General features: G+C 37.6%; 1 protein-coding gene across 1 annotated transcript in view; it reads right to left on the reverse strand.

Moving 5' to 3' along the window:
* Positions 1–15046, reverse strand: part of LOC150095818 (hatching enzyme 1.2-like) — a 71489-nt gene extending 56443 nt beyond the window's left edge. Inside the window, exons 1-3 of the mRNA XM_090409359.1 lie at positions 14926–15046; positions 12051–12084; positions 9483–9530 (exon numbers count right to left, since the gene is read on the reverse strand). Coding sequence (XP_090265485.1) covers positions 9483–9530; positions 12051–12084; positions 14926–15009 — 166 coding nt within the window. The 5' untranslated portion in view covers positions 15010–15046. The remainder of the gene's footprint in view (positions 1–9482; positions 9531–12050; positions 12085–14925) is intronic.
* Between the last annotated feature and the right edge of the window lie 412 nt (positions 15047–15458).

The raw sequence follows: 15458 nt of genomic DNA on the forward strand, positions 1-15458 counted from the left end.
AATGAATACTGCAAGCTTGACTGGAATTACCATAATAATCGGGTAAACTGGAAATTAAAAGAGGAAAATGCCATTGAAATAATTTTAGAAGGGAACGATATAAAAGGAAAGGCGATGAGTAAGTAATGGGAAGAAACCAACGCCGCCAAGACTTTTAAAATCTGGCACAGATTTAAACGAAGAACAACATTCAGTAGATAAATTTAGCAATTACTTGGTTTCAATCAGTGAACGTCTTGAGAAAAATGCAAATTAATAAATTAAACTTATATTGTGTGGACAGTATGGCATTCTAAATCTGTAGTGGAACCCTTCCCAACACCACACTGATACATTCGTGCAATAATACATAATAATTAATTATAGTTATTAACAGGAAAAAGTAATAAGTAGATTTCATTAAATAGTTTACGGTTTACACATTTATGCGTCTACACGCTGCTTCTTTTTATGAAATCTGATTAAAAAGTAAAACACGCGAACATTAAACAAGACGCATCTTTCAATAGAACTCGAAAAAGAAATGTTTGCATAAACATTGGGCCTATCTGGTACCAAAGATGTTTAAGATTTAATCTTAATATTAAAAGAGAAATAAATTCACTGAAGACTTCGATAAGCTTGACGGTTTGTTTAGAATAGATGCACCTATATATATATTAAGTTTTGCGAATGCGTGATTTTACTCGCAAGTAGCAAATGCCATGGCAACGGCTGTTTTATTCACGGTCTATCCTCATTATAGTTATTTTTCAGCCTGTTACAAATTAATGTTGTTTATCACCAGAGCTACTTCTGAGCTGCATAATTAGAGTTTACGTTTATTAAACGAGCTGCTGCTCTCGAATTACACATTATGTTTTTAACACGTCGAAATTATTTTCTGAAATTGAAAAATGTAAACTTCATTTCAAATGAAATATTTCCTTCTTTTATAACTCAGTTTTTTCACGATAAATGTTAAGTGCTTTTTGTATTAAGGACCACTCGCAAACCCCGACCTTACTATAATTAAAAAAAAGGAATGCAGTCTCGTTAATGCAGCAATCGCTCACGAGAAGAGCGCGTCTCCAATTTGTTTAAATGCCAAAACAGCTCGTTTGTATTCAGATGAGAATGCAAAAAAAAAAATCAACTCGGCATTTTATGAGCTACTGAGGGCATCGCATTCATCCAATTATCGCAAATTAAATTCGGAACCCCGAGTTTTCATGAGGAGAGGGTAAAAAGAAGACATCAAAAGAAGTAAGCAACAACCTTATGAATTTATAATGTCCTCTGTATTCTTTTTTTAAATATAAATGCGAGTATTTTGCTTTCTTTTATTGCACAAGTTTGCATCTACAAAATGAGGAAGCAGCACACGAAAGCGATTCGAGCAGTTCATCTTGCGATATCAACTTCTTTGGTTCAGTTTACTGAGCAGAGAGATTTCAACTCGGGAATCTTCTTATTTTCTGACGCTTTAGCTGAATGAACAGCGCTAAGCGATCGTGTTTGGAAAAAACCACTTCTCCGAGAACTTGAAAAGAGACCGAAACTGCACTTGGGACAAAGTTCGTCCTGGAAAAATTGGCAAGACATGAGGGAGGGATTTGAAAGAGAGAAAGAAAGAGAGATCGAAATGTTGTGTTTGCATTTTTTTGCAAGAACGAATTTCCCGGTCTAGTTTCAATAAGTCTGAGGAATTCAATTTCCCAGCAATACCAAATAAAAAAATCACTCCTTGCACTGTCCACGTAAGTGATTTAAGAAGTACTTGATTATAGGCTTCGTCCTCTTCATTTGCTCTGCGACATCAGCCCGCTAGTTTACCCTTTTATTTTCCATTGAAAACTACATTCTCTGCTTCTCGCGTTCTCTGCTTCTTTCTATAAGTGGTTTCGTCCCCCGTCCCTCAAGGAAGGTAGCTTTTCCATTTTGACCTGAACAACAGGAACCAGATTTAAAAATATTTTTGCATGATGTAAAAAATGTTTCAGACATTTAGTACAGAACTGATTATTATTATTATACGGGTATTTCCATGGGGTCAGAGGTCTCATCGCGGAGACCCATTATTCCAATATGTACATTTCCATAGTTGAAATCTTCTCGACTTGCACTCATCGTGCTAATTTGTCGCAAGAATGCCGCAGGCATTCTCCCTTATAGCGCATCTCGATCCTCGATTATGTAAGAAAGTAGTTATATATATATATATATATAATGCTGAAAGATGGAAAAATAAGGCATTGCATGGAAAATACCTTCACAGCATAGAGGACAGCGCTGACAGCAACTTCACCTGGCAATGGTTGAGAAATGAAGCACTAAACAAAGAAACAGAATCGGTAATTTTTGCAGCACAAGAACAAGCTATTAAAACTAACGTTATGAAAGCAAAAATACAAAAACTTCAAAAAGACAGTAAATGCAGATTGTGCAAAGAAAAGGAAGAAACGGTAGACCACATTATAAGTGGATGCAGCAAAATCGCACAAATTGAGTACCATAAAAGGCATGATAACGTAGCCAAGATAATTCACTGGCATTTATGTAAAAAGTATGGGTTTAAAGTGTCTAATGACTATTGGAAGCATAAAGTCCACCAGAAAGTGATTGAGAATGAAAAAGCTAAAATACTCTGGGATTTCAAAATCCATACTGACAAAAGCTTGGAATCTAATACACCCGATATAACAGTGGTTGAAAAAAGTGAAAACAATGGTGTTAAGTTTATCGAAATATCATTACCAGGAGATAGTCGGATTGATGACAAAGAAAATGAAAAAAATTACAAAGTATCGCGATTTGCAAGTCGAAGTTGAACGAATCTGGCAAAAGAAAACGAAAGTTGTTCCCATAATAATAGGTGCTTTAGGCGCCATCCCTAAAACATTGAAAAAACATCTAGAAGCACTCGAGTTAGATGGATTAAAAATTGGGCAGCTGCAAAAGGCCGCTTTGTTGTTCGCCACAGCATTCATTTTCAGAAAGTATTTCCACAACTCATAGGCCCTTGGGTAGGGCTAGAATTAATGGAATATAACCCAGCATTTTACTTAATTTTACTTAATTTGCTGAGAAAGCAAATCGAGCTTTGATGAATATTTTATATACAGATATATATATCATGTTGGCGGCAAGATAGACGCCAAATTTCAGATAGTCTCAAATGAACTACTATTTGCATCCCTGTCCTCCTGATGTACTTCTACTCTTTTTGGCGTCAATTCCTCTGTTTGTGTTAATTAGTCCACTAAAGTTAAGAACCTGAGGCGATTGCCTGAACCGACATCACCTGCAACCGTCCCCTCTAAACATCCCAGTTTCGCTGAATCTGCACTTCCAAACTCTGAACAATATTTTATCAAGACACTGACATTAAATCCATTCAAATGCACGCGGGTGGTCTGAAAAGTTCTCATCTTAACAATAAAAAAAAGAATTTATAATTTCAAAATAATTTTTATATTTCAACATAATCTCCCTTAAGACTGGACATTTATTCCAGCGATGCTCCAGCGCCATTATCTCGTCCCTGTAGTGGTTCTCAGTAAGATCTCAAAATACCCCTCTACAGCTGCAGTCACCTCTTGATTCGAAGAAACACTAACCAGCGAGGAAGAGTTTTAGTTTTGGGAAGAGATAGAAGTCGGAGGGAGCCAAATCTGGGGAATAGGGTGGATGTTCCAACAATTCATATTGCAGATCCCTCGATTTTCCCATTGCCAAAACATCTTTGTGGGCAGGTGCATTGTCCTCATGAAAGATGATTTTATTCTTCTGCAAACTGGGTTTTTTCTCACCAAGTTTTTCTTCTAGTCTGGTTAAAAGATCGGAATAATATTCCCCGGTTATTGTTTTATCCTTTTCAAGATAATTAATAAACAAATGCTTTAACATCCCAAAACACCGATGCCGTGACCTTTCTTGTTGATTGAACTGGCTTTGTCTTCTTTGGCGCTGAACAACTGGATTCTGTCCACTGTTTAGACTGCTGTTTGGATTCTGGTGTGTAATGGTGAATCCAAGTCTTATCCATAGTAATAAATCGACGCATAAAATCAGTTTTATTCTTGTTAAAACGCTCCAAGCACTGTTCAGAGATTTTCATGCGAGTGCGTTTTTTTGATCTGCTGTGAGCAAGCAGGGCACCTATCATGTGCAAAGCTTTTTCATTTGCAATTCTTCATGCAAAATATATCTTACTCGTTCTTTTGAAATGCCTGTAGTCTCAGCAATTTCACACACTTTGACTCGCCGGTCATCCAATACGATATCGTCGCACTTGATCAATGATTTCTGGTGTTGTTAGACTTTTTGGACGTTCTTCACGTGGATCATCTTCAAGGCTGGTACAACCACGTTTAAAGTCGGCAGCCCATTTCTTAATTGTCCAAAACGAAGGAAAGAGAAACTATAATCTTTTATGAACTTCGAATGAATTTCTTTTGGCGTTAAACCTTCTTTTACAAAGGATTTTATAACTGCACGATACTCGATTTTATCCATTTCAAGGGATACAGACAACACTATTGCTTGAGACAGTTGTATAAAACAAACTACTTGATAGAATGACTTGCAATGTCACATGGATACTTATGACAGATGTACCAAATTAGAAAAAAAAGTTCTAGGCCCCAACCATAGATGGCAACATCAATGGTTGGGGCCTAGAACTTTTCCGACCACCATCGTAGTCCATCCGCCTAATATGAATCTAGTTTTATTATGGCATTTCTTTTCTAACAGCATCCCTACGTTCAGCACGATATCGAGTGAGTGAGTATGAAAATGAAAGGAAAATGAAATAAAAAAACCTGAGCATTAAAGGTCCTGTGTGAAGCAGAACCGACCCATATCTCACGGAACTATGTGCAAAGAATTGCAGATGATCGGTCTTGGCAGTGGCATGCTTATACGGAAACCACTGATTTCCGCGAAGAACCAGAACGTTTGTCTACAATGGTATCAGGAACACCGTTACTGGACACTGTAAGACTAAACAAAAGTCACGCGGTCCGACAAATCACAGTATAACTTGTTTTGTACTGACGGTAGAGAGAGAGTTTGGTGGGAGTCCCATGAAGCAATGAACCCAGCTGGGCTTTTAAGCACAACTCGTTGTGTGGGGCATGTTCTGTTGGTACGGAACGGGTCCCCTAATATTGCTGGTAGGTCGGATGTCCTTCAAGGCAAATCTGAACATTGTCGCCGATCAAATCCATCTCTCAATGTTAACTTTCATCCAGCAGGGGACGGTTGTTTCATGGACAACAATATATTGTCCATCGCTCACGAATTGCTCAGCGAGCATTAGAGCCACTTGCACCATCTTATCCTGGCCACCACAAAACCCGGATCTGAACCGCATTGGGAATGTATGGAATATCCTAGATAAACAGATCCAAGAGAAAAATTCTTTTCCTTCATATCTGAGTCAGTTAAAGGACTGTCTGGTGAACGTGTGGTATGTTATAGACGTAGATGCAATCCGACAACCTGTGGAATCTGCCAAATTGCATATGCCCTGTAATTCCGGCTAAAGGAGGTCCAACACCGTAATAAAGAAGTTTTTAATTCTGTGGCCTGTTTGTGCATTAGAGAACGTACATCCCAAAGTACCAAAATTCGATAATTGAATATTTCCATTCTGTTCCAAACTGTGGTGAAATGTAGAATATACCGCAGTTAAAAGCTCAAAATGAAGCAGGGACTCTTTTGTAGCTAACACCACAACTAAGTAACATTTGTTTCAAATGTACTCGAGCAGGATACGTTAGTTATCAGAGTCAAAAAAAAAAAATCTTGGGTCAACAAACAGCAAAGGGGTCTGGGATAAAATGTACGAAATGAAGAACAGATATAGCACTCCCCCCCATTTAATCTCAGTACTGGTACAAGAGAGACACCTCAGTAATTGCAGATGGTTTCTGGAAAAGGTTTGCCAGGATATCAGCAGCAGCTTTTTATTCCTCGGCATGCCAAGCTCTGAACAGCAAAGATGTAAAACATCTTTGAATATTCTGCAACATTAGAACTGGCTGTTCACAAATGTGGAACTTCTTTTCTTCAGTCATGTAGCATCCACATCACATCATTTATGAGAAGGTGAAACATTTCCCACTCTCTTCCAGGGATGAATTGTTCCCACTTTAAACATCTTCTTGATTTGTTTTCGAATTATTATCCAAAGAAATTATTTCCTTCGCAAAAACTCCCAGTAATTATTGAGCAACAGCTGTGATTAGGTGTTTGTGCAAGATCTTGAAACACAATTATCTGTTCTCATCTTGACGATGTTCCTCTCTAGAAACCATTTTCTTTCAAGACAGTCTGATGTTGGTCTCTTTTTAAATAAAACAATGTCGCGTTTCTGCTTGAAATTTCGAGAAATTTGAACGAATTCTATAATTTCAACCTGAAGGAAGCCTCATTTCATACATTGATGTAGCCGAAGATTCCAAGCCCAAGTAACGTTGACGCTAATGTTTTTAGCCAATTTAGCCAAAGCGAAGAGAACCTCCCCCCCCCCTTACATGCATCCGTTACATTTCTTAATATTCTGTCAAAGTGAAATCAGCAACTTAAGTTGTTTCATTTATTGGTAATAACATTTTTCTCACTTCTGTGATATGATGATCATAAAGTAATAGTCGACAACTACAGCAAGCAACCGACCGACCGTGTAGATTCTTAGTCGTTTTGCAAACGAGTTTATGGTTTGTGTAACTTGCACACAAAAGACCGTTTGTATGCAATTCATACGAACTTAATATTTACTGACTTAGAAATAAGATTAGCAAAAGCAGCAAAACCAGTTGCAAGAGAAGAAATGCGATAAAAAAAAAACTCAGCATTTTACTCAAAATTCTCCAGCTAAGGAGTAAATGCTGCATAACTTTTAATAATAACCTCTATAACAGACTTCTATCTGCATCTGCCATGCGTGTATTTCTAAACTGGATTACAAGATTGAGATGTATGCTTCAACAAGATCCGACAGAGTCCGATGACTGAATATTATCTGCTGCCACACAGTTCTTACAACAGTTTGAACATTACGAACATCTTCCATTGCTTGCATTCGTGTTAAAGTGAACAAACTTCGCTCCAGATTCGAGAGCAACATTTGTCTTTAAGGTATGCTTTGGGAAAAAAAAAAAACGTCTTTCCAGTTCAGACCACATTAATCAATATATATATATGCTAACCCCCGTTGCGAAAACTTAAGCAAATGCTACAGTCTACGCATAAGAACTCATACAGGAACAAGGAATTGAGAAAAATAGACGGTATTACCCTCATCAAAGTCTAAACCTTTACACTTGAGCTTCTCATCATGTATTTTAGGGAAATTGTCAACGTCTCTCTCTCTCCACTGCTAAAGCGTTTCAAATGACGCCACGCACAATTCTTTTAGCTTACATCACATACTCCTATCTTCTTCATTCCTGAAAAACAAGGCTGAGTTTAATAGCATTCAGCGTTTGCGTAAAGTATGTAATTTGGCTTCTTATTTGTCAATTTGCATGTTTTAATTCATATAATAATGATACAGCCTTCCTATTATGAATGAAAATCTTTATTTTGGTTTTGTTAAGTTATTTGGGTCCGTTTTAATTTTGGGTATTTTAATACAAAGTCTAGAATACATAAAGTTAAAACTACCAAATCTGTACACAAAGAACAGAAACGAACTTTACCAGATTACAGAGAGAGACCTTTTCTTCCTTGCTTCTCACACTGGGTATTTTACTCCTTCCTTCCTATAGAAAGGGGGTGATCTATGTGCTTATCGACGATTACCACGATTCAGTTTTAACTATTTGCATACTTTTTACATGGGTTTATTAATGAACACAAGTCTTTATATTTGCCGTTTTTAACAAGAATTTTAACTGATTGATTCTCTTACTCTCAGCCGTATTTAATGTAGCACTTCGAAGATATCTTATGTTTTTATCATTTTACCGAAACAAAAATTCAGATATCCATTAATAGCCAAAATAGTATAGTCCAAACCAAAACAAACGGGCTTCAAACTGAACTCAAGTGAACCAACGTCCAGCTGGAGTTAGAAGCATGGATTTCTACCAAGGAGGTCTTACGAAAATCTTGGTCGCAAAATTGCAATTTTTCTCTTTAGGGAAAAATCGAAATAACTGCGAACACGATGCAAATTACTCAGTTGGGAAACTTAAAGGGACTTTAATTTCTTCTCTGAGCGATTAACATTTGCTTTGATGGTTTTATGCCAAGGGGAAAACAGGAATTTTCTAATGAAGATCCTCGTTTCTAGAAATTTATATTTTAATTGTACATAACCGAATGTGTCGTATTCGGTTATTCAAATACAGGATTGTGCACTCTGGAAATGGCTGTGTAATTATTTTCATTACATGTAAACTAGATAATTTTCTCGTCGTCCATTGTACGAGGAATTTGATTCCTCTCGTGATGATACGACACCGTTAATGGCTACCAGCTCGTGTTTAGAGCTTTCGAAATTGGATTTCATCGAAGACCGCTTCGAAATTCTTCATTTGGTGACATGTGGCGCTAAGTGAAATCCGAGTAGCTTTTAGACAACCCTTAAAATCATTAATGCCTGGCTGATTATCCTGCTCGCGTTCACTAGCGACGTAATGTCCCTTACTATTTCTATTGTGTCCTGATGTCTCTCCTTTCCCAGGTGATTGACAGAGCATGCGCGTCACGAATTCGGTGTCTCAAGATGGGAGGGTAGGTTCGATCTCCGTGAAGCAGACAATATTTTTTTTGAGGTCTTATCTTTTTTAGGAACTGCAGGCTCACCACGCCTTAAACGATAGTGAAGGGTTTTCCCTCCTCATTAAACCAACAGGACAGACAGAGAACACATGCATTTATCAATGTAAATAGCTAATGCTGTACTCTGTAATATAAGAAGCAACCCCTTCTCATCTTCAAGTGTCTGATGCCTATAGGAGATTCTCGCGTTCGAAAGTAACCACGAAATTTATATGAATGATTTTACCGCATCCAGCGATAACACAAAATCGAGCAGCGAGCGCTGAATCGATACATCCAGACTAGGAATTACATTTAAAAATAGAAGTTTTCTTTTCGGTGACCCCCATGAAGTCGAAACGAGCTTACTCATGAAGTGCAGTTAAATGTCCTGCATCGCTATAAATGAATTTGATAAAGTTTAATCTGTAAGAAACGCACGCGATGCACAGACACATTCTAGCCGATGGAAATAAATATTAGTTCTGTGCATCTGACGGCATTCTTCTTCCCACAATTATAGACAGCCCAGTGACGCTTAACTAATTAGGTCCATCCGTTCTGTTATCAAGCTTTGCTGAACGCCACCCAGCTCTTCCTGTTCTACCTTCGTTTATGAAAGATTAATGAAAACTCATTTCTAAAAGGAAATTGCGTAACGTATTTTGCCTATTCAGAAAAAATTAATAAAATTATCCATTTCTATAATTAATAGAGGTTCTTACCTCGCAGATGCCTTCCCATTTCCACGTCATCAGGATTTATGGGCAAACCTAGTGAAGAAAGAAATAGAAATGTCTGCCATTTTCCTCTGCACTATTTATTATAATAATTAGGACTCTAAATGCTGTTATATTAGACATTAGTGATTATCATTTGCAAGGTATGATAACACCGCCTGATTTTTATTGAATAATTATTGGATTTAAACTAATATAAATATAGCCACTAAATTAATCTTAGTCCATGAATAATACCCTGTTCCACTTAGAAGGGTGTTTTTAATATTTTCGTCACTAAGTCGTTTGACACCGATGTAAAATCAAATGGCAAACTTTTAATTCAAACTGCATATTCAAATGTAAACGATGAGTAGCATTAGTAACTTATCTCGGGGGGGTGAAGTTTCCCCCGGAATCTCCTTTGGATACAGAAAGGTGATAATTTAATTAGGCAAATTATTATAAGCAAAATGTAACTATTAGTTAAATTATATCTAATTGCTTAACTGTTTTAGCTGGATTGAAAGTTTATAAAGAAAGAGAGCAGGAAAATAAAAGTGGGTCACGTTTAGAAGTTGATCGTGCGCCCACTCAATTCTTGAGCAGGATTTCGATAGCTGCTTGTATTTAAAAGGAACAGAAAGTCAAAATTGTACTTCTCTCTGTCTAATCGCAAGTGCAAAACTGCGCTCCAAACGTTAAAGCGCATCACTGAAGGCATCAATCTCCAAACTGCACTTCAGCTTTGTTTGAAAAATCTTCATAGTTGGAAAAGAGCAATCAACAATCTCGAAGAAGAGCAGTTTGATTTCTCCAAGGAAGGAAAACTTGGAATTAAATGCAACGCTTTATAAGAAATGACTAACAATAAAAAAGACGAAAGAAAAAACTCGTTGGTACGATGGTTTCCATTTTTTCTAATCTGACAGAATTCCTTTTCTTACCAGCAAGAAATAAATGTGTTTCCCGAAAATGAAAGTCATTCCTAGAAAGAAAACAAATTCTGGTCGCAGAGTGTTGAAACCTTTTTATTAGCCTTTGCAAGCTTTATAATAATTCTCTCTCTCTCTCTCTCTAATTAAACAAATGGGTCGGTTGCACTTCTGAAGACTGCCTTAATTTAAACGTTTTATTTATTGGAGAATTTTTTCTTCATCCCATCTCCTTTGTGTATAAGGCCCCCGATAGTCTTTTGTGACTACTTAGGACCAGATGATGTACTAAGCATTCAGGGCTCAGTAACTCAACTTGGTTCACATAAATCTAATTTATTCCAAAACGGAGTGGTTAACCTTATTTCATGAGCATGCTGTGCATGCCTTTTCCGGACCATTTTCACACTTCTGCCGATAATAGCCAGAAGTGAGAGGTAGTTAACGTACTTGCTTTCCAACGAACTGGTTACGGTTTCGGATCATCTCGTCGTGAGCATTGAGGTTTTATGATTTTAAGTGATAAACGATTTTTATCTCTCTGAGCGAGACTAAAAATGGCCAAAAAAATTCCATGGCTGCCCTCTAGAGCCGGGTTTTTCGAATATGTAAATTTCAAATAAATAAATAAATACAATTGAAATATTTTTTATAAATCATAAAAATCCTTTGTTCCCCCACCCCTCGGTACTAATGTACTGTATGTCTGAAACCTTCCGTCAGTGGAAGACACATAAAAATAGTTTTAGGAAAGAAAACGCCACTACCCCCTCTGTGGTATTGACAAAGTAGCTTATCATATGTTAAAGCAAGCAATTTTATAAGATAGGTTTTAATCCTTTTTCCCAAGTAAGCAAACAGACAAGTAAGTCAAGTTTGCACCTGAACATAGTTCAAGTCTGAGACAACTTTTTGTAAAGGTGGAGTAAGTTCCGATCACTTTCCTTAATATTTTCCCCTAATGCAAAGAAAGGATCGACTTGATGAGCTTAGATTTAACAATGAAGCCCACTCCGCCTTGTTTGCCATTGCTTGAGGATGCTCCAAGGAGTATCTGTGAGCCATCATACCATCTTGCTGTCAGTTCTTTCAATCTTTTTGTTTCATTCACTAGCAGGATATCTAAGTTGATATTGGTTAGTTCTTTGATTAATAAATTCATTATGTAGTCTCTTGCCAAAGTTCGAGTACTGAGGGTACCGATTGCCATTTCCATTGATTTAAGAGGCTGCCTGTTTTCATCTGCGAGATTCTTAGCACCCCCTGGCCTCACTTGGTGCCTGACCCCCGCTGTAAGAAGGTTAGTGTGGGCCTTACAGGACTCGGGCCCGTTTTTGTTGTTGCAGTAGTGGTATCTTTACTGTGGTCGCATATACACTTCTCCTAACCAGGGTTCTGAAGTGTTCACCAGAGCTCTGTTAGTGGTGTTGGGTCCAGGTCCGATAATGGTTAGGATTCCCAACACCCTAGGGTGCACCACGGGGAAAAGATTATATTAATATAAAAGCACGGACTGTTTTGTGGCTGGCTCCATGACAAGATCAGTCAACGGGATTTTAGATGTAAGGATGGCAACAGAAATAAAAAGAATTACACAAAAATATTACAGTTGCTCACAGTTACTTTATTGTATTCTTACCTGGTGTGTCTTGTAAAGCAAGGTCTTCGAGGGACTAAAGAAGGGAAAGAAAGAACAAATTATATTAGAACATTAGTTCTGTTAACTGTGCATTTTGTGTGTGTGTGTGTGTGTGAGAGAGAGAGAGAGAGAAAGCTTTATGACAAAAGATGGAATTCCATACATTCTTAGCGCTGCATTTTATACTACCCCCTCTCCTCCCCCTCAGGAGGCATCATGAGCAAAAATATCGGTGGATTTCAGATTTGTCTAGAAATAAGTATTTTTTGTGACATTAGATAAATATTCGCCTTAGTTTTTCTATTTTAGCGTCTTTTTTTATGGCAATCACACCGATGAAAGATTTTAATTTTACCCCACATTTCAGCGCCATCCGTGTGTTAAAGGTTAGACTACTCGGAAATTCTACCGAGAAGACCAAGCACGTGCCACAAGAAAGATCCTTTTTACCCCGCTTACTTTTAATAATGCACCAATTTCCTTTCAAGATCAGCTTTTTCTTCTTGGCCTGACTGTCACATCCAGTTTATCTCGTCACAAACATGTTGCATCCACAGTCTCCTCAGCCTCTAAAAAGATCGGCCTTCTTTTCCATTCAAAACATTACTTCTCTTCTGCTCAACTCCTAACACTATAAGACTCAGATCCAACCAACCTTGGAACACTGTTTCCACATTTGGGGTGGTCATTTCCTTCCAAATGTAAGGTGCACATTTGGAAGGAAAAGGAAGAGGCGCGAGATCAGAGCGCGAAGCTTATCATCAGGGTTTAAGCAGTCCATGATAGAACTATCCACCCATCGGTGACTCGGCGTAGGGAAACTGAGAGCCAGCTCAGTACCTGAGACAAATATTATTCCCTACTCCCATCTTGGTGGCTGATAGTAGTTTGAATAATAGTTTGTTGAATTTTCCAATAAAAATGATAAAAGAAGAATTAATTTATGATGCGAGAAGCAGGTCTATAAGTATTCCATATCTCCATTTTGCGTGACTAATGCATATTCTGTTTATTGCATTCATTTATGCTTGAAAAGCGGGTATAAGAAGAGCAGGCACGACGCTACTCCTTTGGAGCTCCTTGTGGTAGCAGACCAGACAACGTCAGCAAACTGAAATAGCGCCATAGAAACTTGCCTTTCACGAAGAGGTTTCAGTTGATACGTAAAAGATTTCCAATCGGTGTCTCCACAGACTGAGATTGTAACATAATTTTGAATGTTCCAAACCGAATGGTCATTCGGATTCTCCAGAAACCGAACTATTCCTTTAACTGTTCAATTACACCCTCTCTCTCTCTCTCTCTCTCTCTCTCTCTCTCTCTCTCTCTCTCCCTCTCGTGTCGAAAAGCGTTAGTTTTTCAAGTAACAAAAATAAAATAAAAATAATTCAGCAGAGATGTTCTCCTGTTTGGATTTCTATTATCGTAGGACAGAATGATAATCAGTGGCGGCTCGTGGCTTGAAATCGTGAGGGTGCTGCAACTTTCGAAATATACATACACACTGTAAGTACAGTGTATAATACATGTTTGGATAAAATATCAAAATTATGGTAAAAATTAAAAAAAAATAAACATGAAACAATATTGTTTATTATCAATAAAATTATACAGTTTGGTATAATTCAAAATTACTTAAAATAAAATCCATTATCATAACCCCAATAATGTTCTAAAATAAAAACTATAACAAATGTTATGTCTTTAATTGTAATGTCCAAATATTTAAAGAGACGGAGTAAACACGATAAGCACTACGAACACCCTACTACTGTCACAAACTGCATTTAAACAACAGTGGAACTGCGCGACGGACAGTACGGCATTACGCTAATAGCTCGCATCTCACTATGACGTGCATATGCTTGCGTGCGTAGCAATATGGCACTGTGGTAACCACAGTGCTGCTAGCGTCCTTCGCCCTGCTAAGTGCTACAAGATGGATTTTTATTATTATTTTTATACAAATTAAGAGAACTGTATAGGATTGTTGATGATAAAATTAAATATTACAAGCAAATATAAATAAATTAATAAATATATTTATATATCGAGGAAAATTGGGTGTGCTACAGTTCCGCAGTGCATACGCATCAGCCGCCCCTGGTGATAATATTATTTAATAATCACGTATTTGCATAATATCACTAATTAATAATTTATATTCTTAACTTGTGTACTTTATAAAAATAATACTTTAAAGTAAGCATTTATAAAAATAAACAGCGAAAAGATTTATAATCTCGCTGTTTAACTTTTTGAGTGACTTCCATTGAAAGCTGGTAACCGAGCGCGTGTGTGTAATCGTCATACCGCATGTCAAACTAACGAAATTTCACAACGTATTTCCAGTTTTGATTCGTTTTGAACAGAACAGTTCTGTTGTCATGGTTAATTTCGCAAGCGAAATTTTAATCATCGACTTTTGGACAGCTGACGTACCTGTATTGCCGTTTGCCGAAGCCTTTTGCTCTGTGTTTATCGGCGTGATGTAATTATCCAGAACATGGGTTAGCCACCTGCACGCCCATTTACAGAGTAAACGGGCTATAACGAGAGCCTGCTGTAGGAATGACCCTGTGGCAATCTAAACTAAAGCGCTCTGAAATCTCTAAAGAGAAGAAAGAAAAAATAATAAAAAGGAAGTAGGACTATCAATATTTCAATAAGAATTATAATACACGGATTTCCATTGGGCTTGACAAGACTTTTAGAGGTCTCGAGCCAGAGATCCTGTAAAGAAGAATTCTATTTACTCATATTAAGTATAATAAGAAGAAGCGTCGCTGTTCAGGCGAAAGGTCGCTTCGCTTCACTGAGAGGTTCGCTGCCTCTCTTCAATAGCATTGTAATTATAAAATGACTGCATGCTTACCAGTGAATCGCCAGCATTATTTCCCTTTGCACGGGTGCTGCACACAGGGGTACTACTCCACAAAGGTTTCCCTAACGTTGTCATAAAGTTTAGCGCGATTAGTGTGGTCGCCAGACACGTTCGAAACGTCACTTGCTGCATGTTTGTGTGCTATCTGAGTGTTGTTGTGTTCTTAAATAGCGAAGAATATCAGACCAAAGTGCATAGCAAAGTATCACAGGAAGAAGTAACTCAATTACGTGAGTCGCATGGGTCGAATAATGCGTGGGCTTTTTACTCCAGGTCATTTAAGGTCAAATATAAGCTGGTTGGAAAAAACATTAAGTGATGACTGAATGACATCATAGTCAAATGTCCTGATTATTCCTGGCATAACATATTTAGCCACGGTTGCGTGTTGGCATCTAATGGATCTTTTGCGGAGTTAGAAAGTAAAGATTCGATGAAATGAAAATAGGAATAAGGATGGAATCTCAGAAATATCTTCAATATCAAGCAGTTTGTAACAAGTAAAGGCCTGCCTAAGTTTTTCT

This window comes from Typopeltis vanoorti, chromosome 19, assembly GCF_054136105.1.
Source record: "Typopeltis vanoorti isolate ZY-2024b chromosome 19, IOZ_Tvanoo_1.0, whole genome shotgun sequence".
NCBI lineage: Eukaryota > Metazoa > Arthropoda > Arachnida > Uropygi > Thelyphonidae > Typopeltis > Typopeltis vanoorti.